Source organism: Lepus europaeus, chromosome 10, assembly GCF_033115175.1.
Source record: "Lepus europaeus isolate LE1 chromosome 10, mLepTim1.pri, whole genome shotgun sequence".
In the NCBI taxonomy this organism is placed as follows: domain Eukaryota; kingdom Metazoa; phylum Chordata; class Mammalia; order Lagomorpha; family Leporidae; genus Lepus; species Lepus europaeus.
This window is the reverse complement of record NC_084836.1, coordinates 622592-648872: the sequence shown is the minus strand read 5'-3', so window position 1 is coordinate 648872 and position 26281 is coordinate 622592. Positions and strand designations below refer to the sequence as shown.

The window sequence follows — 26281 nt, the reverse complement described above, 5'->3', positions numbered from 1 at the left end:
CCTCAAGTCACAAAGACTGCCGTCACACCCTGTCCCCCCCCCCCCCCCAGCATCAACCATTCCTGGGGGTCTCTGGGACTCGCTCAGCTTGCCCTGCTACAGGGGTTGGGGCTGGGGTCCCCGGATCAGCTCACCCACCCCGCGAAGGAGTTTGGAGAGGCCTTGGTGTCCCCCACCCCATGCTCTGCCCCCAGTCCTCACGGACTCCCCAGCCCAGGGCAGCTAGTTCCTTGTCTGTCCAGCGTCTTGGGGGAAGGGGACCCCATCAGTCTCTTTGCCAGGTTTGAAATCGCCTTTGTATCTGACCCCCCAGGCACCCCGAAGGGAGGCTCCCCCCTCCAGAGAGGCCCAGGCTCTCTGGGCCGCACCCCCAGACCCTAAATCGTGAATAAATCACAAGGGGCCCCTCCCCCAGTTCAGAGCCCGCATGGAACAGGCCTGGGCAGCAGTCGCGGGTTAGCATTTATTGTCTGAGCGTTACACTATGTGAAACAAAGATGTCAGCCGAGACTTGGAAGCCTGATCCGCCTGGGTCCCAGAGCTCTCTACAGGAACAGAGCGCCGGCCAGCAGGGTCCCCGGGGGCCTCCGCCGCCCTCACTGGCCCCGAGGCCCCATGGCTTTCCCAGGCGCAGCCTCAGAGCTACTGGACGGTGAAGGGTGTGGGCTGCGCCCGTGCTGGTGAGAGTGACCTCTCTGGGGACATGACCAGAGTACTTGCCCAGCTGGCCCCTGGCTTTGTCCCTGCCTCCCAGAGCTGCTGGGAAGGGCAGGTGGCGTCGGGAGAGTCAAAACTTCCTGCCTGGCACTCTCCGCCTCTGGGGTCTTACCTGCGTTCCCCTCGTTTGGTTGAAACTTCAGGGATCTGGGAGCATCCTCGCCCCTGCCCACCGCCCCCACCAGGCTGCTGGGTCTTTGATCCTAAAGGCCTCAGACCACAGCAGGGAACCAGCGAATGCCCCTACCTTAGTGAATGCTGGCGCCTCCTGAACATGGCGGCTCATGTCCTCACACCCCCAGGGCGAGGGCGGCTTTCTGGATGAAAAGGCCGGCAGGAAAACAATTCCTAAGATAATGAACAAGGTCCCCTCCCGCTGAGGACGCGTGGGTGCCTGTGTCCAGAGCCCAGGGGCCCCAGGGGGACGGAGCTGGCGTGCAAGCCTGTTCTTTGCCATGGTTTCAATCACAGCCAATGCTATTTGCACACTTCTTGGGTAGCAGAGGGTTCGTGAGTGCCCTGAGACCCCAAAACAGCAGAGATGGAGGAGCCGCCCGGCCCACGCCAGCCTCAGGTGAGTGAGGACCAGGTGGGGGCAGGCAGAGCTGACTGAGGGTCCCAGAAGGCAGGAGCTGAGCTTGCTCATCCAGGGCATGACAGACACAAGGGCACAGTCCCCTTCCAGAGCCTGCACTCGGCCCCACCCCCAGAGAACTTGGAACCACCCTGTGGCGTTGGAAGCTCGGAGCTGGACATCACCAGGCCAGTCAGGAGGCCGGTCCTTCTGCAGTGGCCGTTTAAGCAGTGGGTCTTCCGTGGGAGGGGGCAGCTGTCACACCCTGTGGAGCAGTACCCTGGGCTCCGGGCAGGCAGGGCACCCTGCCTCCACGCTGAGGGTGATGGCGTGGGAACATTGCAGAAGGGAAAAGCTGGAAACGGTAAAGTCTGCCCGAGGCTGGGCACACATGGGCTGGCGTGGGGGAGCAGCTCACGCAGGTGGGCAGAGTGGACAGGAGATGCAGGCTCTCAACACTGCCCCATGCCAGCGCCAGCCTCACCCTAGGGACCTGGGGCCGTGCTCAAGGGAGGCGGCTCGAGCAGCACTGAACGGGCCAGTCGGACAAAATCTGCCTGTTGCAAGGTCTGACCATGTAAGAAAGGAACATTCTAGGGAGACACGTTAGGGGGCAGCAGCCGGAGGACAGCCAGGGTCTGTGCAGGGCTGCGTGTGGGGCGGGCAGTGCCGCGACTCAGCTGTGCCGTCCTGCAGTCACTGGGCCATCTGCACCACCACGGCCCTCCAGGCTTTCTCCTTGTCAAACTCCTTCAGGGGGCTCCTGGCCTGTGACCCAGAGAGAACAGCGTGTAACTAGGACGCAGCTCCAGAGGGAGGCAGATGGGGCCGCCCGGCGGCAGCCAGCTCCCTCCAGATGGAAGAGCAGGGAGACGAAGGCCCTGGAGATGGCACTGCGCCTGCTCTGCGGGTGGGAGGGGCCCTGGGGGCCGAGGAAGAGGATGCTGGCGGCAGAGGTGACCCCACGCCTCCAGACCCGGCGGGGAGACAGCACAGCTGGTTGAAACGGCAGCAACACACCACCAGGATGAGGGGAGGGCTGGGGGATGTCGAGATCCGCTGAGATGGGCTTGGCCAGAGCGTGTTCCCAGGATGCAGTGGGCACAGTGTGCACAAGGCCCTGCAGCCAGTGGTGCACAGAGCACAGAGAGCAGGACAGGAGACGGCACAGCCAGGAGGAGCTGTGGCTGCAGGGCATGGTGGGCAGGCACAGAGGCCCAGCTAGGTGCTAGGGGCAGGACGGTCACTGCACCCAGAAGCAGTGGGCAGTTTTTCCCAGGGAGGACACTGCCAGGTCTGTCAGCTCACAGGAGGAGCCTCTTGGCTGGGGAGGGGGGGCATCAGGACTGATGTGACCTCCAGTCAGTGGTAGGTGTGGGTCAGGCCCTCTCCCCAGACAGGGTGTGGGGAGACCACTCACCTCCCTGGCTGGGCGTTGCCTCGGGCTGGGCTGGGCATCCCAGGATGCGTTCTGCAACCTGGCACTGACCTTGAAGTCCACACACTGGATGGTGGTGCCCGTGTTGAGGCTGCCTTGTAGCAGCAGCACCAGCAGCAGCAGCAGCAGCAGCAGGTCGTAGGCCTGCAGGGGGTAGGGCGGGATGTGAGGGAGGCAACCCCGTCCCAGGCATGAGACCCCTGAAGCCAGGGAGGCCCCTCCAGCCAGGGGAGGCCCCTCCAGGCAGGGGAGACCCCTCCAACCAGGGGAGGCCCCTCCAACCAGGGGAGACTCCTCCAACCAGGGGAGGCCCCTCCAGCCAGGGGAGGCCCCTCCAGCCAGGGGAGACCCCTCCAACCAGGGGAGGCCCCTCCAGGCAGGGAGGCGGGAGCGCTGCCTCCCACCATGCGCTCGCGTCTGAACCCCAGCAGCTCCGTGTGCTCTATCATTTCAGCACTCTGGCTTGGTAAGTGAGGTCCATTCTGGGGTCAGTTCTGATGGTTTATGTTTCATACACAGGCATGAAGGGGGTTTGGGTGGGGCCTGGGCGGCCGCTAGGCTCTGTAGATGGCAGGTCTGCAAGTCTTGGTCCTTCCTGCTCCAACCGTCACAAGGGTCAGGGAGGAGGCAGCAAGCCCACCCCTGGCCATGCCAAGATGGATGAGGCAGAAGGGACTGCCTTGTAGTTATGTGTTAGCAGGGATCACACTTCTGAGGTGGACAGAGAGCGCTCTGGAGGGCAGGGAGCTGGGGGAAAGCAAGGGCAGGGGTCCCGGGCACTGGGACCCAAACTTTCCTGCAGCTCCATCCCAGCATAGGGGCAGAGAGAGGGCCCAGCTGAGCCTGGACCTGAGTGAGCCGCAGGGGAGGGGCAGGAGGAGGAGCCCTGGCCTGAGCAGGTCAGGGACGGCACAGCAGGAAATCCCAGCACCACGGGAACACCACAGAGCCCCAACCCTCCACACCGTGGGCACTCTAGCAGGGCTGGTCTCCGAGCATTCTATATTAAAAGAGGAAACAAAGTAGCAAACACACTAAATGTTACAGGAGGCGAGATTTTGGGAGAAAGAGAAAGATGCAAACGTAAAAGAACCTAGAGTGTTCCATTTGAATTGGAAATAATATAAATTCATGATCTTTAAAATCAGACCCGATGAGGAGAGGCTCCCCCATCGAGTGCCTGGGCTCCGGCTCCGGCTCCGCTCCTGACTGCGGCTTCCTACTAAGGCAGACCAGGGAGGCGGCAGTGAGGGCTCAAGAACTCGGGAGACCAGAGCGAGTTCCGGGTTCCCAACTTCAGCCTGGCCCAGCCCTGGCTGCTGCACGCGTTTGGAGAGTGGACCAGAAGATGGAGGATCTGTCTGTCTCTGTGTGTCTCTCACTACCTCCAACATTAAGAAAAAGAAAACATCTAAATACCCCCATTTCCCAGTTTGTCCACTGAGAGGGATGAAAGGCAATGATACCAACAGGAATGGGCACACGGAGCCCAGGGGTAGAGACAGAATGAGGTCCACTGGGCAGGTTCAGAGGCTGCTGGGAAAGACCGCAGCAGAGCAGGCCTCAGGGCCGGGGTCAGCTCAGCATCAGAAAACCTAAAATACTGATGATCCCATGGATCTGTGGTGCCACTCGACGGACCTGGGCCTGTCCTCCCGTGGCACGTGTGCCTGTCCCTTCACGTGTGCTGAGCGATTCCAGCAAGGACCACTGGGGTGGGATGCTTGACACCGTGGGCTACAGGTGCTCCTCAGAGCAGAGGACCAGAGCCACAGGTGGTGCCACCTCCCAGACACAGCCTCGGCAAGGGAAGGTGGGGCAAGAGACTGGGGCGACCAATGGGCAGACCCAGGCGTGGGGCTCCCAGATCACCTGAGAACCTCAGCCGTCCTGGGTGTGACACTGGACTGCTTTCCCTTTTAGGGGTGCCAGTGTTGAAGGGCAAAGGCCACTTCTAACACTCGGCCCTCAGCGCACATACAGAGTACACAAGGCAAACCCCTGCAGGGCTCAGTCTGTTCTGTACGTTGGAAATTTATCATAATAAACCCTTGGGGGACACCATTTATAATGGGTACAAAAAAAAGCAAAGTGTCTACAAAAACAGCAGGTGCATGTGCCAGGCCCCAGAGGGCCGTCGGGGTAAGTTGTGAGAGTCCAGAAAAGCCGGTTCCAGCCATGACCACACCCGGGTCTAGGGCACAGCTCTGCCACTTCTGCAGCTGATCCACACACTCAGCTCCCACCAGACCCCCGGTGTGGGGGGCTCCTCAAACCTGATGTGCCCAAGGCATCAGCTCAAGTGGAGGCTCAGGGGCAGAGAAAACCCTCACCACCTGTGGAGGAGTCAGGCAGAATGGCCAGAGCTGGGAGGACAGAGCAGAGCTGGCCTTGCTGGTCAGTGGGGCCGTGCAGTTACCCATGGTCCACATGGAAAAGGCAGTCACACAGCACATGGGGTGCACATGGGAGCAGGCCCTGCTCAGGACACCATCCCGTTCCCCAACAGACCCCTCCTCAGACACGCGCCAAGGGCGTGGTGGTGCCACCTTTCTAGAACATTCTGAATAAAGGAAGGGACATACCTTTATGGCTGGCGGGTAGTCCCTGAAGATCTCCACCGTCCTCATTATGCTGGATGACAAATACCCAGAGGCTGTGAACAGCAGCGGGGCTGTGAGGCTGCTTATGGCGATCAACACCTCCACCTGGCAGAAGGCGGCAGACCGTCACGGGCTGCAGGGGCCAGCAGTGCAGCCTGGCGTCAGCCCAGGGCGAGAGCCATGTGTGCCGGGCCTAGCACGTGGCTCCTGCTAAGGTCTCTGCGGGCAGAGCTTACACGCGAGGCTCTGTTGAAAGAGCAGCACGGACCACTGCCCTGCGACCTGCTCCTTAGCCTCTCCTAAAGTTCCGCGAATCACAGCAATGCCTCCATCTGGTCTCAGATGCCCCATGGTGGGACATCCAGGCCCAAAGGGGCCACAGCCGCCAACAGCAGCCTCCAAGATGGGCCCTGGCTTCTGCTTCCCTTCCAAGTCACCGGGGTTTCTCCGGATTGATGCCAAAGCTGATCCCAGGACTCAGTAGTCTGGCCAGCCCCAGCCTCCCCTCCCCAACGAGCCCCAGCCCCGTAGATGCATGCTGCCTACCAGACACTTGCTGGGACACTCTGCGGTCACGTGACTGGCAATGGCACTTGGAAAGCACTAAGAGAGGAACAAGAAGGATTTCAGGTTCCCACGGTCAGATTCCAGACACGCACTGTCAGACCCAGGCCCAGGGGGCGGGGCCTCCCTCAGGTCTGCGCGCTCTCAAGTCCGGATTGGACCTCTGCATTAGCCTGGAGGAGACCTGCAGGAATGGCACAGTGAACACCTGAGTTCCACCCCGAGCCCCGGAATAATCTGTGCCCTTGGGCCCGAGAACACACGCAGGCGGGGCTCTGTGGTGGGCGCAGCGGCGTCGCCGCACGGTCCACACGCCAGGCCCCGCGCTGCTCTTTCAGAGCCTGTTGCTTCCAGGACATGGAGGTGGTCCCACTGTGCGCTTTGGCTTGTGTCTGCAGCCTGAGTCTGAGGGTCCTGTCACCGCAGACAGCCCTACGAGGTCAGGCTTTAGGGTGGCCGCCTTTCTCCATGGCAAGACTCAGGCTCCTGGGACATCCACTCTGACCCCAAGTGGTGGTGTCCGCCTGGGCACCTCTGCACCTGTCACACCTGCTTTAAGGAAGTGACTTAATCCTCCATGCTGCAGGCAGTGGGAGGCACTGAGCCCTGGGGGCACCCACACCTGGACCACTGCCCCTGGGGCTCCAGGAGCCCAGATTGCCAATGACCCTGTGACCCCGTGACCCCATGTGTCTCCCACTCTGAAGTTATCCACCCTGCCCTGGGCAGACAGTGGGGACGACTGGGGCCCTGACCTGCTGGTGAGGAGTCTGTTCCTGTTCGGGGCTCTAGGGAGGTGAGTGGGACCGAGGCAGGCTCAGAGCGGTGGGAGCCTGGGCAGCAGGGGAAACACGGGAGAGGGGAGCAGGTGAGGAGCCACAGGTGCAGAGGCCCTGAGTGGGTAGACCTGGCCCAGCTACAGGGGGACATCCGGCCAGGCCAGGAGGCTGAAGGGTCAACGCAGGGCCTGGGCCGCATTTCTAAAAGGGTCTCCGCCTGCAACCGGAGCAGGGACAGGGGAAGCCACGGAGGGCGAGAGTTGGCCTGTTCAGTCCAGCACCGTGGCCTGGACGGGAAGAAAACAGCCAGAGAGGTGCGGGCAGCTTCTGCAAGGGCTTAGTTCAGGAGGGGCCTCAGCCTTCAGCCCACATGGACCCCAGCTCTGTCCCTCTACCCACAGGCCTGGGCCCCTGCTGGGCTTCTGGGCTTCTGGTCATCTGGGCTCTAGCCAGGACTCTGGCAGGTAGAGCTGGTTTACTCCCCACCCAAGGGGACCCCCACTTGGTATCCCTTGCTCACCTCCCTGGGGCCAGCAGCCCTCTCCCAGCTGTGTCCACCTTGGAGGAGGGGCTAGGTCCAGGATGTCAAGGAGAGAGCACTTGGTGGGTGTGGGGTGGCCCATTGGGTCTGGGGGAAGCCATGTCAACAGGGCTGGCTGTGGGGACCGGGGTGGGATAGGACAAGGTCTTTCACTGTGAACTGGTCCTCAGGGAGCTCCAGGCCAGAACCCCAGGGCTGCAGGGGCTGGCCACACCCCTCCCTGCATGTTGCACCTTCCACTGGGACAGTGATGTGTGGTGGCTCCCCTACGAGTGCTGGGTCCTTGTAGCCAGCCCTGGCCCTGGCCCTCTAGGAGGATGCTCCACCCCATACTGTGCCTTGTTCCTGCCCCACTCCCAAGAGTCCCAGAGCTCACCGTAGTTGGCACCAGTGCCCAGGGGCACTGCTCTGAGGCCACCCCCACATCCCCAGCAGGAAGTTGAGCCCACAGCCGATGTGGTGTGACCACCCAGGCTGTAGCCATCCAGCACGGGCATAGCCTCCTCACCACTGAGTGTGCAGCTTTAAAAGGCAGGTGCCAAGGCTGGTGCTGTGCTACAGCAGGTAAAGCTACAGCCTGTCATGCCCATATGGCAGTCGGTTTGAGTCCCAGCTGCTCCACTTCTGATCCAGCTCCCTGCTAATGCACCTGGGAAAGTTGTAGAGATTGGTCCAAGTGCTTAGGTCCCTGTACCCACATGAGAGACCCAAAAGAAGCTTCTGGCTCCTGGCTTCAGTCTGGCCTAGCTCCAGCCATTGCAGCCATTTGGGGAGTGAATCAGTGGATAGAAGATCTCTGTCTCTGTCTCTGTAAGTCTGCCTTTCAAATAAAATGAAAATAAATCTTTTTTTTTTTTTTAAATTTTTTTTTGACAGGCAGAGTGGACAGTAGAGGGAGACAGAGAGAAAGGTCTTCCTTTTGCCGTTGGTTCACCCTCCAATGGCCGCCGCGGTAGGCGCGCTGCGGCCGGCGCACCGCGCTGATCCGATGGCAGGAGCCAGGGGCTTATCCTGGTCTCCCATGGGGTGCAGGGCCCAAGCACTTGGGCCATCCTCCACTGCACTCCCTGGCCACAGCAGAGAGCTGGCCTGGAAGAGGGGCAACCGGGACAGGATCGGTGCCCCGACCGGGACTAGAACCCGGTGTGCCAGCGCTGCAAGGCGGAGGATTAGCCTGTTAAGCCATGGCGCCGGCTTGAAAATAAATCTTAAAAAAAAAAAAAAAAGGCAGGTGCCTTCTCAGCAGCTTCAGCAAGAGTCCTTGTGACTCAGAGCAGCGGGTCAGGCCAAGAGCCGCTCGATGACATGGGGTGACCGGGCAGGCCGTGTGGCTGGTGCTGTGGACCCCTGCGCACAGGCCCCACCTGGCCACCAAGGGGCCATGTGGCATGTGTCTGGAAGCACAGGGCACCGGTGAACAGGAGCAGGCGGGCCTGCACCGCCCCTGGAATGGCGTGAGGACTCAGCCACTCTGGAGCCCAGAGGCACTCGTGTAAAAGAAAGGTGCCACCCTTTACGGAATTGACGACGACACCAAATGGTAGCGATGCTTAAGACAGAAGTTAACAGATCGGCCCACGTAAGGCAGAATTCTGAGATTTTCAGTGGGTATAAGCAGTGGCGCGGAGGCCCCGTCAGCTGGGGCCCAGGGGACAGGACCTTGCACCAAGCCTGCGCTTCAGCCCTCAGCCATGGCAGGCACCTTCTCCTGCGTGTCAGTGCACTGTGGGAGGCCAGGCTGGGACCCACCATGTGCTCCCCATGCAGGTGCAGCCCATGAGAGAGGGTGGGGCTGTTGGCGCCACCTCAGTCAGTAACCAGGCCTGCTGGCTCTCGCCAGGTGACCTCTGGCTTTCAGTGTGATTGACAACCACACACAGGGCATGTTTTCCTACCTGGCTCGGTGCACGCCTCCACCCTGGAAGCAAAGTGCGAGACCTGCAACTGAGCTCGGACCTTGGAGTAGCGGCTCAGGCCACTGAGGGGCTTAAGCCCTCCACTTGCCAGCTGAATGACCTCCGACCCTGACTCTGACGTGGGGGCTTCCTTGCTGGCCATGCACCTTTAAGAAGGGGCTCAGGGTACTCACGGCCACCAGGATCCAGAAGAAGGTCACAGAGAGGTGTGGGCCCGAGACTGCGTCATCCACGTTCAGGGCTATGACCCCCCCAAGGACAGCAGAGACACCGGCAATCACCTCCACCACCTGGGGAGCAATGGGACAGCGTCACCCGCTGGGACCACCACACCCGCCGTGCACTGCCCTGGGGAGATGGCACGGCCCCCACGATCCCAGGGTGCAGCGGGCAGGTGCCCACACCCAGGGCCAGGCATCCACTATCCCACACTCGGCCCGGCCTGCAGAGATAGGGACTTCTCCCTTCTCCTCCCTTCTGCCACAGAAGCTGACATAAGGGGTGTATGTGCGGGTGGAGGGTCAGAGAGACAGGCTGCGGCCGCAGCAGACACAGAGATCACTGGGGAGGCCACACCACAGAAACACACACATGAAGAAAGCCGTGACACCACACGTGGTGCCGCGCAGTGGGGAAGGCAGTCACGGAAGAGGTCCAGCCAGCGGTGTGCCGGCCTGGGACACAGGTTTGGGACAGCTGGGGAGAGCCAGCTTGCTTCTTCATGTTTGGGAGCACAAAGTCCAGGAGGGACAAATGGACCAGAGAGAGATGGCAGCCATGGGAGTGAAATGCCAGAAGCAGAGAGACCACCTGCAGAGACAGTGACAGGCAAGGTGGGTGGGGACAGCAGGGACCACCTGCAGAGGGAGGTGGCCACATGGACTAAAATTGCCAAGCCAGAAATCTTCCCTGGCTAAAATAATCACTTAAGAATGAGGTGCCAGGGCCAGCAGTTGGCGCAGCGGATTAAAGCCCTGGCCTGAAGTGTTGGCATCCCACATGGGCACCGGTTCTAGTCCCGGCTGCGCCTCTTCCAATCCAGCTCTCTGCTATGGCCTGGGATAGCAGTGGAAGATGGCCCAAGACCTTGGGCCCCTGCACCCACGTGGGAGACCCGGAAGAAGCTCCTGGCTCCTGCATTCGGATTGGCGCAGCTCCGGCCATTGCGGCCATCTGGGGAGTGAACCAGTGAATGGAAGACTTCTCTCTCTGTCTCTACCTCTCTCTCTAACTCTGTCTTTCAAATAAATATAAAATAAATCTTAAAAAGTAAATAAATAAATAAACAGAACTAAAGTGTGAACTTAAAAAAAATGAGGTGAGGGGAACTCAGGAAAATCAGCACACACACCCTTTCAGAAACCCGGCAAGGATTATGGCACAACAGGTAAAGCCGTGGTCTGTGATACCAGCATCCCACATGGGCACCGGTTCCTGTTCCAGCTGCTCCACTTCCTATCCAACTCCCTGCTAATGGCCTGGGAAAAATGGTGGAAGATGGCCTGCCACTTGAGCCCCTCCCACCCATGTGGGAGACCTGGATGAAGCTCCTGGCTCCTGGCTTTGGCCTGGCCCAGAACCAGCAGATAGAAGATTCTTTCTCTGTAACTCTTTCAAACAAATAAATAATTTTTTAAAAAAAGAGAAGAAAAAGAAACTCTGAAGGCAATGCACTAAGAAGAGACATGGATCCAGGAGGAAGGACTGGGAGTTGAAGGGAGCAGAAGTGGGGTCTGGGGAGCAAACCCGGCTGAGGGGCAGACGGGAAGCCCCACCTCCGGTGAAAAAGCAGTGACCTGGGGTAGGCATCAGACAACAGTGCCAGGAGGGACGGGTGACTACAGCCCCAACTGCCCAGAGACAAACTGTGTGATTTGTTAAAGTACCAAGAACAGCTTCTCACAGAACCACGAAGACACTTTCTTTTCTGATCCAAAATTATTTGGAAAAGGAAGGAAGATACTTCAACCAGCTCAAAGAAGGCGGAAAGGGTGGGAAAATGGAGAACAAAGCAGACGCTGGACACAGAGCAAGTAGGCTCACTCAGGAGGCTGGTGAGAGGGCACAGAAGGCCGGACGAAAATAAGTGAGCAAGACACACGCATGAGAACACAAGCGCACAGTCATGGCCAGATCCAGCCAAAGGCCATGGATGAAGCTGAACCAGTCGATACAGACGCCACGGCCACAAGCACGCTGAAGGTTGCTGGATAAGGATGAAAACAATGAAATCCACTAAGGAACAACTCCAGACTGGTGTGTTACCGAAAGCACGGGTCCCAGAACTCTGGCCCTGAGCGTGAGTCTCATCAAGTGTCTGTCCCCACAGTGTCACATGGAGACACAGCCAATCAGGAGCACCCACTCACATCAGAGCCTCTCAACAGATCTTCCACTCACAGAACGTGTGGACCAGAACCACAGGCGAGACGTCAGGCGAGGGCACGGAAGGAGAGGGCAGCCATGGTTTAACCCCAGACCAGGGCCCTTCCAGAGCAAAGGGACCTCCTGAGGGATGGCGGCCCAGCCGGCACACACCTACGCTGACATTCCTGTGCCTGCACGGCACTAACTTCCACCTCAACCCCAGCCCTGAACACAGAGGAACACCAGAACCTCTGTAGCTGGCGACTGGAACGTCCCCTGCAGACGTGGTGCAGGGCCTTGTGTGCCTTCTACACACACATCTAGTCACCCTGCCAATACGAGGAAGATCTCCCCCAGACTCAGCCCCTCCGTCAATAAGACGCGGACGGAGTAACAAAAGGAGCGGTGCTCTTACGGAGTAGGCCTTCAGGACCCGAGCAGGGAATGCCACCTCTTCCACCGGGCTGGTGCTCTCAGGAAGGGCGCCCTGCAGGGACACAGAGCCTCATCAGCCTCCAGCAGGGGCACAGCGACAGTGTGTGCCCAGGGGGTGGGTGTGCCCCATGGATGTGCAGACGGTGGGTGGGGCATGTACCCCTGGGGGTCAGCCATCTGGGTATGGAGCTGGCTGGCCCTGTTCTGTGATGTGGTCCCTGGGGGTCAGCCGTGTGGGATGGAGCTGGCTGGCCCTGTCCTGCTGTGTGGCCCCTAGGGGTCAGCCATCTGGGGATGGAGCTGGCTGGCCCTGTTCTGTGATGTGGCCCCTGGGGGTCAGCTGTCTGGGGATGGAGCTGGCTGGCCCTGTTCTGTGATGTGGTCCCTGGGGATCAGCCGTCTGGGATGGATCTGGGCTGGCCCTGTTCTGCAGTGTGGCCCCTGGGGGTCAGCCATCTGGGGATGGAGCTGGGCTGGCCCTGTTCTGCAGTGTGGCCCCTGGGGGTCAGCCGTCTGGGGATGGAGCTGGGCTGGCCCTGTTCTGCAGTGTGGCCCCTGGGGGTTAGCCATCTGGGGATGGAGCTGGCTGGCCCTGTTCTGTGATGTGGCCCCTAGGGGTCAGCCGTCTGGGATGGAGCTGGGCTGGCCCTGTTCTGCAGTGTGGCCCCTGGGGGTCAGCCATCTGGGGATGGAGCTGGGCTGGCCCTGTTCTGCAGTGTGGCCCCTGGGGGTTAGCCATCTGGGGATGGAGCTGGCTGGCCCTGTTCTGTGATGTGGCCCCTAGGGGTCAGCCGTCTGGGATGGATCTGGGCTGGCCCTGTTCTGCAGTGTGGCCCCTGGGGGTCAGCCGTCTGGGGATGGAGCTGGGCTGGCCCTGTTCTGCAGTGTGGCCCCTGGGGGTTAGCCATCTGGGGATGGAGCTGGCTGGCCCTATTCTGTGATGTGGCCCCTAGGGGTCAGCCGTCTGGGATGGAGCTGGCTGGCCCTGTTCTGCAGTGTGGTTCCTGGGGGTCAGCCATCTGGGGATGGAGCTGGCTGGCCCTGTTCTGTAGTGTGGTCCCTGGGGGTCAGCCATCTGGGGATGGAGCTGGCTGGCCCTGTTCTGTGATGTGGCTCCTAGGGGTCAGCCGTCTGGGGATGGAGCTGGCTGGCCCTGTCCTGCAGTGTGGCCCCTAGGGGTCAGCCGTCTGGGGATGGAGCTGGCTGGCCCTGTTCTGTGATGTGGCCCCTAGGGGTCAGCCGTCTGGGGATGGAGCTGGGCTGGCCCTGTTCTGCAGTGTGGTCCCTGGGGGTCAGCTGTCTGGGGATGGAGCTGGCTGGCCCTGTTCTGTAGTGTGGTCCCTGGGGGTCAGCCATCTGGGGATGGAGCTGGCTGGCCCTGTTCTGTGATGTGGCCCCTAGGGGTCAGCCGTCTGGGATGGAGCTGGCTGGCCCTGTTCTGCAGTGTGGTTCCTGGGGGTCAGCCATCTGGGGATGGAGCTGGCTGGCCCTGTTCTGTAGTGTGGTCCCTGGGGGTCAGCCATCTGGGGATGGAGCTGGCTGGCCCTGTTCTGTGATGTGGCTCCTAGGGGTCAGCCGTCTGGGGATGGAGCTGGCTGGCCCTGTCCTGCAGTGTGGCCCCTAGGGGTCAGCCGTCTGGGGATGGAGCTGGCTGGCCCTGTTCTGTGATGTGGCCCCTAGGGGTCAGCCGTCTGGGGATGGAGCTGGGCTGGCCCTGTTCTGCAGTGTGGTCCCTGGGGGTCAGCTGTCTGGGGATGGAGCTGGCTGGCCCTGTTCTGTAGTGTGGTCCCTGGGGGTCAGCCATCTGGGGATGGAGCTGGCTGGCCCTGTTCTGTGATGTGGCTCCTAGGGGTCAGCCATCTGGGGATGGAGCTGGCTGGCCCTGTTCTGTGATGTGGCTCCTAGGAGTCAGCCGTCTGGGGATGGAGCTGGCTGGCCCTGTTCTGTGATGTGGCCCCTAGGGGTCAGCCGTCTGGGATGGAGCTGGCTGGCCCTGTTCTGCAGTATGGTCTTCAGGCTTCAGGCAAGTGCAAATGTGGACGTTTTCCTGGCATTCAGAATTGGGTTGTTACCGTAAGATATTTTCAGCAGACCTGGTGTCTCCGTGACACCACTGGGGCTGAGTGCTTGATGGGGAGAAAGCAGTGTGGGGTCTTTGTTTGCACCTTTCCGAGGCCATCAGCCACTGAGCCTCTCAGCCCAGGAGCAGACTGGACACCGTGGAGGGCACGACTCCATGGGGGGCACCCACCTTCTTCTTCCTGCGAAGTTCCTCGCTGGACCGGGCAGAGACGATCACCGTGGCTGCCATGAGGAGCTCCAATAGGAGCAGCAGGATGAGGTTGAAGTTTATCTGCCAAGGGAGGGTGCATGTGGGCTGCCTGGACAAGGCACAGTGGGCGGCCACTGTTGGGGCACATGGCTCCGAGGACCCTCAGCTCAAAGGCCACACAAACAGGTCCCGCGGCAGGACCCGGCCGCACTGTTCTCACTTGTGGTTCACACAGAAACCTTCAGAGCAGCTCCTTGCAAAATCTCCCCATGCTGAAAGCCCCACGAGGGCCTTGGGGTGTGCAGGAACTAAGCTGGCTGCTGCGTGCTCTCAGAAAGACCGCTCAGGAGACTCCGTAACTGGCCGGCAACTGGAGAAGATTGTGAAACCAGAGGGGGGACCCGTGTTCCTCCGTGGCGCATACGGTACGTGTGCAAGCAAAATGCGGGCAGAAAGGGGGCAGGATGCAGAAGTCTGGGCGCACACACCGCAGGGAGACGTGGGTCGGACGCGGGAGCCAGCAGCCGCAGGGGCCAAGCTTCACACGCTGCCCAGGGACGGAACCCATCTGGCTAACCAAACTCACACAGCCGGGTCAGCCTCAGTGCCTTAGTGGTTGGAGGGTTAGGGTGGAGGCCGATTGGGGGTGGAGTCTGGGGGGGCCTTTGGGGGTCACTGGTTGGGATTAGGGTCCCAGGGTGGGGCCAAGGCACAGTCCTGGCAGCTTGGAGGAGACACAGCAGTGGGGAACTGCTGCTCTCTGGCTGCCTGGGGGTGTCTCTCCCTCACTGGGCCATGAACCTCCAAACCGTAGCTGAAATAAGCCTTCCTTCCTCCTAAGTGACTTTCCCGCATTTTAAGTGACGAGAGCCGGCTAGCAGAGCTGATCCACAGTCTCCCCAGACAACGTAAGAACTCTGCCAGTCAGGAACGGCTGCAATGACCACGCCTTTCACCTCCTGCCTCTGCTGTTTTCTTACCATGGGGGACCTTGCTGACTTGGGGAGGCAGCCCTTCCCTGGGTGGCGAGGACTTCCCAGGCACATAGCCCCTGCCCCCACCTCCTCCCTGGGCTCACACATTCAGGGCCACAACCCACCTGCCCTCAGCACCCCAGGGCAGGAACCAGGCCCTCCCGGGGGGCAGCCCCACCCCCAGCACCCGTGGAAGTTTTTCTAGCCGGCTGTTCCTGAGCTGCTACCCTGCTTCCCCCTCCCTGCCCACCTGTGAGGAACCTGCTGCCTCCCTGTGGGTCCCATGTGTGCTGTGCCCCCTCCTCTGGGCACCTGTGACACTCGTCTCCTAGGGAACCATCACCTGATCTGCCAGCCTCACACCTGGGAGCCCAACTTTTTTTTTTTTTTTTTTTTTTGACAGGCAGAGTGGACAGTGAGAGAGAGACAGAGAGAAAGGTCTTCCTTTTTGCCGTTGGTTCACCCTCCAATGGCCGCCGCGGTAGGCGCGCTGCAGCCGGCGCACCGCGCTGATCCGATGGCAAGAGCCAGGTGCTTCTCCTGGTCTCCCATGGGGTGCAGGGCCCAAGGGCTTGGGCCATCCTCCACTGCACTCCCTGGCCACAGCAGAGAGCTGGCCTGGAAGAGGGGCAACCGGGACTGGATCGGTGCCCCGACCGGGACTAGAACCCGGTGTGCCGGCGCCGCAAGGCGGAGGATTAGCCTAGTGAGCCGCGGCGCCGGCCTGGGAGCCCAACTTTTAAAACAGCTGCAAATGATAGGTTTGATCTGCAAAACCCTCCACAGCTGCTGCACAGCATTGGCGGAGCATTGGGTCACAAAGCAAGGCTGGGTAAGTTCCGAATCCATGTACTGCAGGCGGTGGGAATGGCATCAGGGCTCTGTGTCATTAGGGGAGGGTCTTTAAAAATAACTGATATCGGGGCTGGCACTGTGGCTCACTTGGTTAATCCTCTGCCTGCAGTGCCGGGTTCTAGTCTGCTGCTCCTTTTCCAGTCCAGCTCTCTGCTGTGGCCCGGGAGGGCAGTGGAGGATGGCCCAAGTGCTTGGGCCTCTGCACCCGCATGTGAGACCATGAAGAAGCACCTGGCTCCTGGCTTCGGATCGGCGCAGCGCCAGCTATAGCGGCCATTTGGGGAGTGAACCAAGGGAAGGAAGACCTTTCTCTCTATCTGTGTATAACTTTGTCAAAAAAAAAAAAAAAAAAAAAAAAAAAAACAAACCCTAATATCTGCTTACTCAGGCTCCTGCCCCAAATGGCCAGGCCCTTGGAAGAAGCTCTAAAGAGAGGATGGATCACAACCAGGCAGCGAGGTGGAGCCATGAGGGACCTACGAGGGACCTACAACTGCACACGGTAGGGGCCACAGCCACAGCTCCCACCCAGGCCTGGAGGGGAGGGCTACAGGAGCGGGGAGGCCTTGGTAGAGGCCCCTGGCCAACCCACTCCAAAGGGGATAAATATTCCAGGCTGTCTCTCAGGTCCCGAATGTAACCCCATGGTCCAAGCCCCACAGAGGCCAGAGGGCAAGGGTGCCCAGTGGACAGTCCATGCCAGCCACCTCCTGGATGGACAGGGAGACAGGGGAGGAACGTGGAGCTGGAGGAACAAAAAGGGAAATTTCTAAATACTTAGAAGGAAACGTTGACCAAACGGCAGGTGTGGGCTTCTGGGGCATGGCTGAGCTGGTGCTGACCGGGAACGTGCCAAGGACGAGAGAGTGGCTGACGGGGGAAGGGGACAGGAAGTCGCCATGGGAGCAGAGAGCAAATCCACATGCAGCAGGAAGAAAAGAAGGAAAGGTTGACCTCACGATGCACACAGATACAGAATAAAAAAGAAATAACCACAGATGGCCCGGACTAGAGATGAGGCGCTGTCGTGGGAAAGCCTGGCTGCCTGGGCACATTTCTGACAAACAGAGAGCAGCCTGGGGCATGGTGGCTGAGACACCTGCACTCACAGACAGCTGTCCAAGCTCCAGCTCCATTCCTGATTTCCCCTTCTGCTGTGCACACCCTGGGGGCTGCCTGGGCCCCTGCCACCCACGTGGGGGACCCAGAGTTCCCAGCTGTCTGCAAGGAAGGTGTGGCACCCGTCCCATATACAGACAAGTGGGGCCTTAGCAGGCGCCCAGGTGTATGGAGCTCACAGAGACAGCATCATTTTGCAAGAGGCCCATCCCTGGCCGTTACGGGCTTATTTGTATGTATGTATGTATGTATGTATGTATGCATGTTACAGGCTTCTGAGTGAACCAGCGGATGGAAGATCTCTTTCTGTCTCTCAATCTGTGTGTGTTTATCTGTTTCTCTTTCTCTCTTTTTTCAAATGAAGATTTTTTAAAATCTAACACAAGATTTTTAAATGTAACACAAGAAGGGAAACTTTCCCCACAATAATGGGAGACCCCCTCACCAAAAGCGTCCCGTGAGGCGACCTCAGGGTGAGTTCTACCCGACACTCCAGGAAGAGCCAGTTCTATCAAATCAAGCTGCTCTGGAAGGTGGAAAGCTGCGCAGTGCAGCCAGGGCAATCCTGCTTCCAAAAGGGCAGGTGAAGGGAGCACAGGCCCACTTCACTCAGGAGCCTCGATGCACAAATCCTCACCAACCCTGGCCAGGCAGCCACTGGGGCAGAAGATGGAGACCAGGAAAACCACCTCCACGCCAGAGAAGTGGGCAGCCAGCTCACCGCATGGCCTGGCTAGAGGAGGAGGGGTTAGGGGTCACCCACACCTGCAAAGGGCACTGTCAAAGTTCCACATATATTTATGTGTTCAACATTTTTGAAAATGTAGCAAACCAGGACTTGAAGAGAACATTTTTCTTTTTTTTTTTAAAAAAAAGATTTATTTATTTATTTATTTGAAAGGCAGAGTTACCGAGAGGCAGAGAGAGAGAGAGAGAGAGAGAGAGAGAGAGAGAGAGAGAGAGAAAGGTCTTTTATCTGCAGGTTCACTCCCCAAATAGCCGCAATAGCCGGAGCTGGGCTGATCCGAAGCCAGGAGCCTAGAGCTTCCTCCAGGTCTCCCACCTGGTGCAGGGGCCCAAGCACTTGGGCTGTCTTCTATTACTTTCCCAGGCCATAGCAGGGAGCTGGATCAGAAGTGGAGCTGCCGGGACTTGATCCGGCACCCATGTGGGATGGCAGCAATGCAGGCAGCAGCTTTATGCCACTATGCCACAGCATCAGCCCCAAGAACATTTCTAACAGCAAAAGTTACATATCAAAAAGTTAGTGGCGGGGCCAGCGCTGTGGCGCAGCGGGTTTAACGCCCTGGCCTGAAGTGCCAGCTTCCCACATGGATGCCGGTTCAAGACCCAGATACTCCACTTCTGACCTAGCTCTCTGCTATGGCCTGGGAAAGCAGTAGAAGATGGCCCAAGTCCTTGGGCCCCTGCACCCACGTGGGAGACCAGGAGGAAGCTCCTGGCTCCTGGCTTTGGATCGGCACAGCTCTGGCGGTTGCAGCCAATTGGGGAGTGAACCAACAGATGAAGTCATCTCTCTCTCTACTTCTCCTCTCTCTGTGTAATGCTGACTTTCAAATAAAATAAATAAATCTTTTAAAAAAAAGTTAGTGGCCTAGTGGTTAAGGTACTGCTAGGGAAGCCTGCGTCCCATATTGGAGAGCCTGGCTCCGCTTCCAATTCCAGGGCCTGCTAGTGCTCCCCTGGGGAAGCAGCAGACGAAGGTCAAGTAGTTGGGTCCCTGCCACACCTGACCTGAGTTTCCAGCTCCTGGCTTCAGTCTGGCCCTGCCCCAGCTGTTACAGGCATTTGGGGAATAAACCAGCAGATGGACAAATCTGTCTTTTAAATAAATAAAAGAGTTAATGGAGATTCCTCAGTGATACTCCACTGACGTGAAAGAATAAGATGAGATGCCCACTGCACTGTGTGACAGTCCTGAAAGAAAAGACATACCCTTGAGCCATCATTGTTTGCAGATGATATGGTCAGAACACCAACACAGACCCCAGAGATCAGCAAAGGTGCCAGACACAAAATCATCTTTTAGAAATCCATTTTCTTAGATTTTTTTAAAAAAATGATTTACTTGTTTGATAGGCAGAGTTACAGAGAGGCAGAGCGAGAGCGAGAGCAAGAGAGAGAGAATCTTCCAACCACAGGTTCACAAAGGTTGGAGCTGCACTGATCCAAAGCCGGGAGCCAGGAGCTTCTTCCAGGTCTCTCCACACAGGTGCAGGGTCCCAAGGACTTTGGGCCATCTTCTACTGCTTTCCCAGGCCAGAGCAGAGAACTGGATCAGAAGTGGAGCAGTTGGGACTCGCACCGGTGCCCATATGGGATGCTGGCACGGCAGGTGGCAGCTTTACCTACTATACCACAGCGCCGGTCCCCAGAAATCCATTTTAAAATGTGGGGAAAAATCTAGAGGCCAGCACTGTGGCGTAGTGGGTAAAGCCACCACCTACAGTGCCGGCATCCCATATGGGGGCAGGTTTGAGTCCTGACTGCTCGACTTCCCATCCAGCTCTCTGCTAATGCACCTGAGAAAGCAGCAGAGCACGGCCCAACTGCTTGGGCTCCTGCACCCAGGTGGGAGACTGGAAGAAGCTCCTGGCTCCTGGCTTCCAATCAGCTCAGCTCCAGCTATTGCAGCCATTTGGGGTGTGAACCAATGGATGGAGGGTCTCTCTCTGTCTCTCCCTCTTTCTCTGTAACTCTACCTTTCAAATAAATAAAAAATAAATCTCTTTAAAAAGTGGAAAAATCTGGGGTCGGCACTGTGGCTCACTTGGTTAATCCTCTGCCTGCAGCGCCAGCATCCCATATGGGCGCTGGGTTCTAGTCCCAGTTGTTCCTCTTCCAGTCCAGCTCTCTGCTGTGGCCCGGGAGTGCAGTGGAGGATGGCCCAGGTATTTGGGCCCCTGCACCTGCATGGGAGCCCAGGAGGAAGCACCTGGCTCCTGGCTTCGGATGGTATAGCTCCAGCCATAGCAGCCATTTGGGTGGTGAACCAACGGAAGGAAGACCTTTCTCTCCATCTCTCTCTCTCTCTCAGTGTCTAACTCTATCTGTCAAATAATAATAAAAAAAAAGGTGGAAAAATCTGAGTAAGGTCTAACCCTATCTACACATTGTGCCAATGTTGGCTGCCGGCTGGTGACCACCTGCTCTGCTTCTGTGAGATGAGGGGTGCACAGGACCTCTGCATCATTTTTGCAAATTCTTTTGAGACTTAAAATATTTCAAAAATAATTTTAAAAACAATAGCTCTCTGCCCTAGCAATAGCCAGTCTGAAAATGTAATTTAAAAAAAAAAAAAAAAAAGCAGCATTCTTCCCGGTAGCAAAGCTGTAAGCTGCGCAGGGGTGAGCTGCCCAAGAACACAGAGCACTCAGTCCTGGAAACCCCTTAAGCAGTCAGGAACCACAGAAGTTAACAAGGGCCCCGACCTCACAGAGCGTTCCGTGAGCTTCAGGTGATCGGCCTAAATTCCACGGCAGCTTGGGAGGACACTTGTTCTGAGATCATTCAAAAAGGAACGTCAGCTTTGAACAAAGCGAGGGGAGTGGGACAACTTCTCACATGATGCACAGCAGGGCCATACCCGGAAGTGTGGAGCCGGTGAGAGCCACAGGACTTGGATCCACTGCCCCAAAGCAGTGGTAGCAAAGCCTGGGCTTTAACGGGAGCCGAGGATGTGGAAGGCACATGGGGTGGAGCCACAAGCAGCAGCCTCCGCGGGGCCCTGGACACAAAGGTGGAGAGGCTGCGGGGAGGAGACCAGCCTGGCTCCAGTGTCCCTGTCCTCGTCCTTGTCTTTGTCCTCGGAGGTGCCTGATTCACCCTGAGGGCTCTGGGACCATCTCTCCAACCCCTGAGAGCCTGGCCCCCCCAGCTGTGCCCCAGGCTGGACCTGCTCCCTGGCAGGCAGCAGACGGGGCCTGTGCTGTGGGTGACTCTAGACTAAGCTGGTCCAAGGGTTCCTCGGCCCTGTGCCGAGACCACGCTGCCTACCAGGGAAGCTGTCCCACCATTCTTGGTGGCAGGGGACATGTCCCCAGCCTGTTCCTCAAGGAGGGGCTTCCTTCCCAGCCCCTGGAGTCCCACACAGAGCAACAGATGACGTGGTGTAACTGGACAGCAGAGTCTAGGAGAGCTGGAATTCTTGACCTCCTGCAAACTGATGCTGTCTCTCCGTGAGCTCCATACGCCTTGGCATGTGCTAAGGCCCCACGGTTTGTACGGGTACCACCCCTTCCTCGCCCACAGAGTTGGAAGCTGGCGGAGTTCTTTTCTCACCACGAGCCACTCTTGAGTGAAGAGCTCTGGCTTCCACTTAGAGGTACCACACTTGCTTCCCTCCCTCCCTCCCTCCCTCTCTCTCCCTCCCTCCCTCTCTCTCTCCCTCCCTCCCTCTCTCTCTCTCCTTCACAGCCATTTCCATGGATGTATGTTCATTCCCTCTCCATTCAACAGGTAAATTCTGTGGCTATGTGCGCACGGTGCCGCTCTCCGCGTAGTGCTTTTGTCTGCAGGAGACAAGACCCTGGGCTGGAACCTGACTTGCTCACTGTGACGCCCCTAGGATTCTGGGTGCAGGTGCATCTACTGGGGGTCCGTTTGAGAGGAGGGCCCCACCCATGATGCTGGTTCTCGTGCGGGTTTAGGCCTCCGTTGGTGTGTCCTAACCCACTGGCTGCTCGCAGAGCTTGTCATGGGTCCTGGACCATCACACGTCTGACTGCAAAGTGACACCAATGTTGAATGCACAATGGTGTTGGACACTGCGTCTCCCACCAGGCAGCCTGGCCGCTGCGCCGAGCGACGCCAGCGACCGGGAAGCAGGGTGCCCTTGCCTCGTGCCGGCTGCTCCCTCCCATCCTCACGTCGCTTTCCTTGCCGCAGGAGCCTGGCGGGGGCGTCCCTGGGATGTCTTGCGTTTTGCACAAAGCAGGAAGCTGCTTCGCTTTCTCTCTCTCCTTCCTTCCTCTCTTTCTCTCTCTCCTACCTCCCTCTCTCTCCTTTGTCTTTTTCTTCCTTTCTTTCTCTTTTGAGGTCTGACCAGGTCCTTATTTCAGTGAGCTTTCTCTCCTTGTCATGATCTAAATTGTGTGTCTCACCTCGACATGGGTGAAGTACGGCATTGTGTTACCATTTGTTGCTAAAGACCATTGCAAAAAAGATATTTGAAATATTTTTGTTGATCAATAAGTCTGTCCACTGGAGTCATCCAGAGTTCAGTGAGATGACTCTTTCCTTCAGAAGCATAAATACAATCTCAGCCTTTGTCCCACCCAAGAGCCGTGACCAACGTTTGCCATGCCCATGTCCCTCTCTGCCGACACGGAGACGCTGACTGCCCGCGACCACACCCTTCCCAGGGACTCACGTTTATGGCCGATGGGTTCAGGACCAGTTTGCATCCAAACCAGATCAAGCAGGTCGTGGTGACAGCGAACGTGGCAACAAACAGTATCTGGAAGTTGGGGATCTGAAGAACAGGAGGAATGGGCCCCTTCTCTGAATGCCGGGGACAGGAGGGGGCAGCAAAGCAGGCTCCCTGGGGTGAGGCGGAAACCCGGGGGATGGGGGCACCGCTCAGCAGGTGCAGCAGAGCCAGAAGCCCTTCAGCGTGGGATGGGGGCACCTCTGGGACCCTCTTGGTGACCCAGCCACAGGTGTCTGTGGGCAGGCATAGGCACACACGGGCTTAGGGGATGGACTCACCGCATTGATGTCCCTCCTGGAAGCCACAAAGCTCACAACTGCTGAGGGGATGCACTGTAAGGAAGCCAGAGGCCAGTGGGCAAGGGTCCCTGAGCACTCAAGCTGGGCAGTCACAGCTATCAAACAGTGCATCGCAGGGCTGGAGTTCGGCACACGCACAGCCCGGATCGGAATGCCTGGGACCCGCCTCTCCTCCAGCCTCCTGCTGACTCACCCCTTGGGGGGCTGTAGGTGACAGCTCCCTGCCAGCCACATGGGAGACTGGATGGAGCTCCTAGCTCCTGACTTCTGCTCAGCCCAGCCCTGACTGTTGTCGGTATTTGGGGGAGTGAGCAAGTGAATGAGAATTCTCTCTCTCTATATATATATATATCTGCCTTTTAAATCAATTAAATAAATAAAAATAATAGTTTTGAAATGGTGTGTTATAAATTCTAAGCTTCCGGAATGACCTGAGCCATATCAGCAGACCAGCATCTGCGGTCCCCTCAAGGTGGGAGCGCCCAGGACTTCAGCACTATCTATTCTGAACGAAGGTCTTGTTTCCCGGAGAGTGAGGCCGTTGACGCTGGCATCCGCCTGGTGGCCCTCGGAAGTGCAGGGCGGTCCGAGGCGTTGCCAGCAAGAAGGCACTGCCTGTAAGGAGGGAGAAACACTCCCTTCACACTCAGGGGTCCCAGGGCCTCAGGGGCTCTCGTCAGACCCCTGACCTCTGCGCTGCGACCCCCAAGGCCAGGAGTCAAGGCCAGGGTAGGCGATGGGGGGTGGACAGTGTGGGCTGGCCCAGGCCCGGGCTGCTCCTATGGGCCACGGGACCCCGGGGTCTGGGCAGAGTGAAGATGGGGCTCTGAGGGCACACAAGGGGACTGGCGGGGCGGGGGGCAGGAGAAGGCCGCAGGGTCAGGGCCTGCCCAGGGTCAGGACAGAGCAAAGCGCACAGGCGTTTGCAGGGTGAGATCCAGCCCCAGCACACCAACAATTTTCAAAAGGAACAAATGCTTGAAGCTAAAGGCAGACGAAGAGTCTGTGAGGAGTGACAGAGGCCTGTGAGTCTCAGGGCAGAGAAACTGAACTGGGCCCCGAGAGGCAGGGCTGGGGACGCTGCTTACCGAGCCGGCCGCACAGCGCAGGTAGTCCATTTCTGAGGGGAACACGTTCCCCAGGTACAGCGAGAACCCCGAGGTGACAAGAAGGCAGCTCTGCAAGAGGCCGACACAGACCCGGGTTGAAATGTCTGAAGCTCAGCCCAGGGCTGCGAGGGCAACTTGGCTGCTCTCCCTCATCTAACAGGCCATGGCCTCAATAGCAGCCGTGCCTGGGCCCTGCGGACCCGGAGGACATAGCCCTGCCCCCTGGGAGCAAGCACCTCACTCTAATTTCAAGGAGGGGTGGGTGCTCCCCCAGAAAGCACCTTCACCCCGGGACCTGCACCTTGGAGGACGCCCCAGATCTGGGAACGGATCCTGGAAACACAGCCCCTCAGCTGCCTCTGCAGGAGCCAACAGCCAACACCTGGAAAGTGGAGTCTGGTCCATAGTAGAGTCTGAGCAGTGGAGGCCCCCATGGGAGCCGGGCTGCCCCTGTGGTATAAAATCACACCAGGGGCCGGCACCGCGGCTCACTAGGCTAATCTTCCGCCTGTGGCGCCGGCACCCCCACCCCCGGTTCTAGTCCCGGCCAGGGCACCAGATTCTGTCCTGGTTGCTCCTCTTCCAGTCCAGCTCTCTGCTGTGGCCCGGGAAGGCAGTGGAGGATGGCCCAAGCGCTTAGGCCCTGCACCCGCATGGGAGACCAGGAGGAAGCACCTGGCTCCTGGCTTCAGATTGGTGCAGCGCGCCGGCCGTGGCAGCCATTTGGGGGGGGGGGTGAACCAACGGAAAAAGGAAGACCTTTCTGTCTCTCTCTCTCACTGTCTAACTCTGCCTGTCAAAAAAAAAAAAAAATCACACCAGGGTGGGTGTTCGAAGGTTCTTGGATCCTGGGATCCTGGGGTGGGGGGCAAAGGTGATGTTTGGGTGAGAGGACCCCCACACCTACCTATAGGAGGAGGGCCAGGAATGGAGTGAGGCACTCTAGCCACAGGCCTGTGAGTAGGGGCTGTGGCCAGGCCAGGGTGAGGCCCCAGGAGAGTAGAACCCACTGCCCATCACCCACCAGGGGCAGGAGGGAGGTCAGAGGGTGCACCTGTCCTGCAGGTGGGCTCATGGCTGAGGGTACAGGCAGGACCACTGCATGTAATGCAGGGGTAGCCAGGTGGCCTGGGACTCGGGGAGAAGGGAGGTCAGGACCTGGATCCCATTCTTCAGCCCAGGGCTGTGTGGGCCCCAGAGTTCTGTCTGCAGAAAGGCCAGTTCAGTGGCCTTCCTGTTGGCTATGTGCATACTTGGGACAGCACGGCCTCCCTTGATTACCCAAGTGTCCACCTGCCTGCTTAGGAAATGCCCAGGACCCCAGGAGAGTCCCTCAAATATCTGGACCTGGCCCCATCTGGTCTGGGCCTGTTGCCCAGACACAACCCTTGGCCCAGGGCTCCCACCCCAGACATGCCCCCGCCCTGCTTCTGCAGGCAATGTCTTGGGCGACTCCTGGAGCCCCCAGGAGCCAAGGGCCCTGGTTACTGTGCTGGCCTCACACTGACTCTATGGGCTCTGTGGTGCCCGGCTGGCTCCTCTCCCAGGGGACACATGCAGGTGCAGAGGCCTGCGTGGGGTGGGGCGGTGGGTGGTGATGGAGACAATGACACAGAGAACCCGGCACTGGGGCCTCCAGGGGACGTAGCTGGTCACTCACCCCCATCAGCACAGAGAAGACCCGTGTCTTGTAGCTGAAGCACGGGGGCAGCCTTCTCGACAGCTGGAGGTCGCCGGGCTTGGTGTCGGGGCCGTAGCTCCCTGGGTCTGGCCGCCCCCGCTCCAGCGTGGGCATGCGGTCATAGCCCAGGTCCTCCCGGAACGGCTCCTCCCGTGTCATGGAGCCGTGGGCACCACGACTGTGCTGATACTGCGCCGAAGCAGCTCCGTTCCGGACTTTTCCCAAGAGACGTTTTCAACAGGGAGAGCCCGTTGGCACGGGGAGCTGCAGATGTGAAGACGGCGGACTTGGCTCTAAACCGAGCCCAGGCCCTCTGCCAGGGAGGGTGGCCCGAGGGGTCTGCGCTGGGCCAGCCGAGGCTTCCACTCCAAACCGTCACTGATCTGGGCACCTTCGGCCCCCGTTAGGGACTTGGGGACTGAAACGCCGAGTGTTGCACAGGTCATGGAGGACGTCCCCAGGGGCTTACCGTCTGCCTGCCTGCTTACCTCCACGGTCGTCCTGCCGTTGGGGGCGCCGGCCTCTGGGTGAGGGGCTTCCAACAAGAACTATTCACACATGGAACAAAAGCTGGGCAGCCTGCGCC

The 26281-nt window shown here is 58.9% G+C and overlaps 1 protein-coding gene across 6 annotated transcripts; it reads right to left on the bottom strand.

Annotated features, from left to right (window-relative positions):
• Nucleotides 1–1987: 1987 nt before the first annotated feature.
• On the bottom strand, nucleotides 1988–26245 carry MLC1 (modulator of VRAC current 1). Of its 6 annotated transcripts, none has more exons than XM_062201908.1 (12): nucleotides 26184–26245; nucleotides 25675–25873; nucleotides 23994–24083; nucleotides 22885–22938; nucleotides 22547–22648; nucleotides 14186–14287; nucleotides 11915–11986; nucleotides 9306–9422; nucleotides 5879–5935; nucleotides 5315–5437; nucleotides 2712–2873; nucleotides 1988–2059 (listed from the first exon to the last, which is right to left on the bottom strand). In XM_062201908.1, the coding sequence occupies exons 2-12, from the start codon at nucleotides 25852–25854 to the stop codon at nucleotides 1988–1990; spliced, it is 1131 nt and encodes a 376-aa protein (XP_062057892.1). In that variant the 5' UTR covers nucleotides 25855–25873; nucleotides 26184–26245. The 6 variants fall into 6 exon arrangements, with proteins under 6 accessions (XP_062057892.1, XP_062057893.1, XP_062057887.1 ...); XM_062201909.1 differs by having other exon boundaries at nucleotides 26190–26245; XM_062201903.1 differs by lacking the exons at nucleotides 5879–5935; nucleotides 26184–26245 and having other exon boundaries at nucleotides 25675–25854.
• Between the last annotated feature and the right edge of the window lie 36 nt (nucleotides 26246–26281).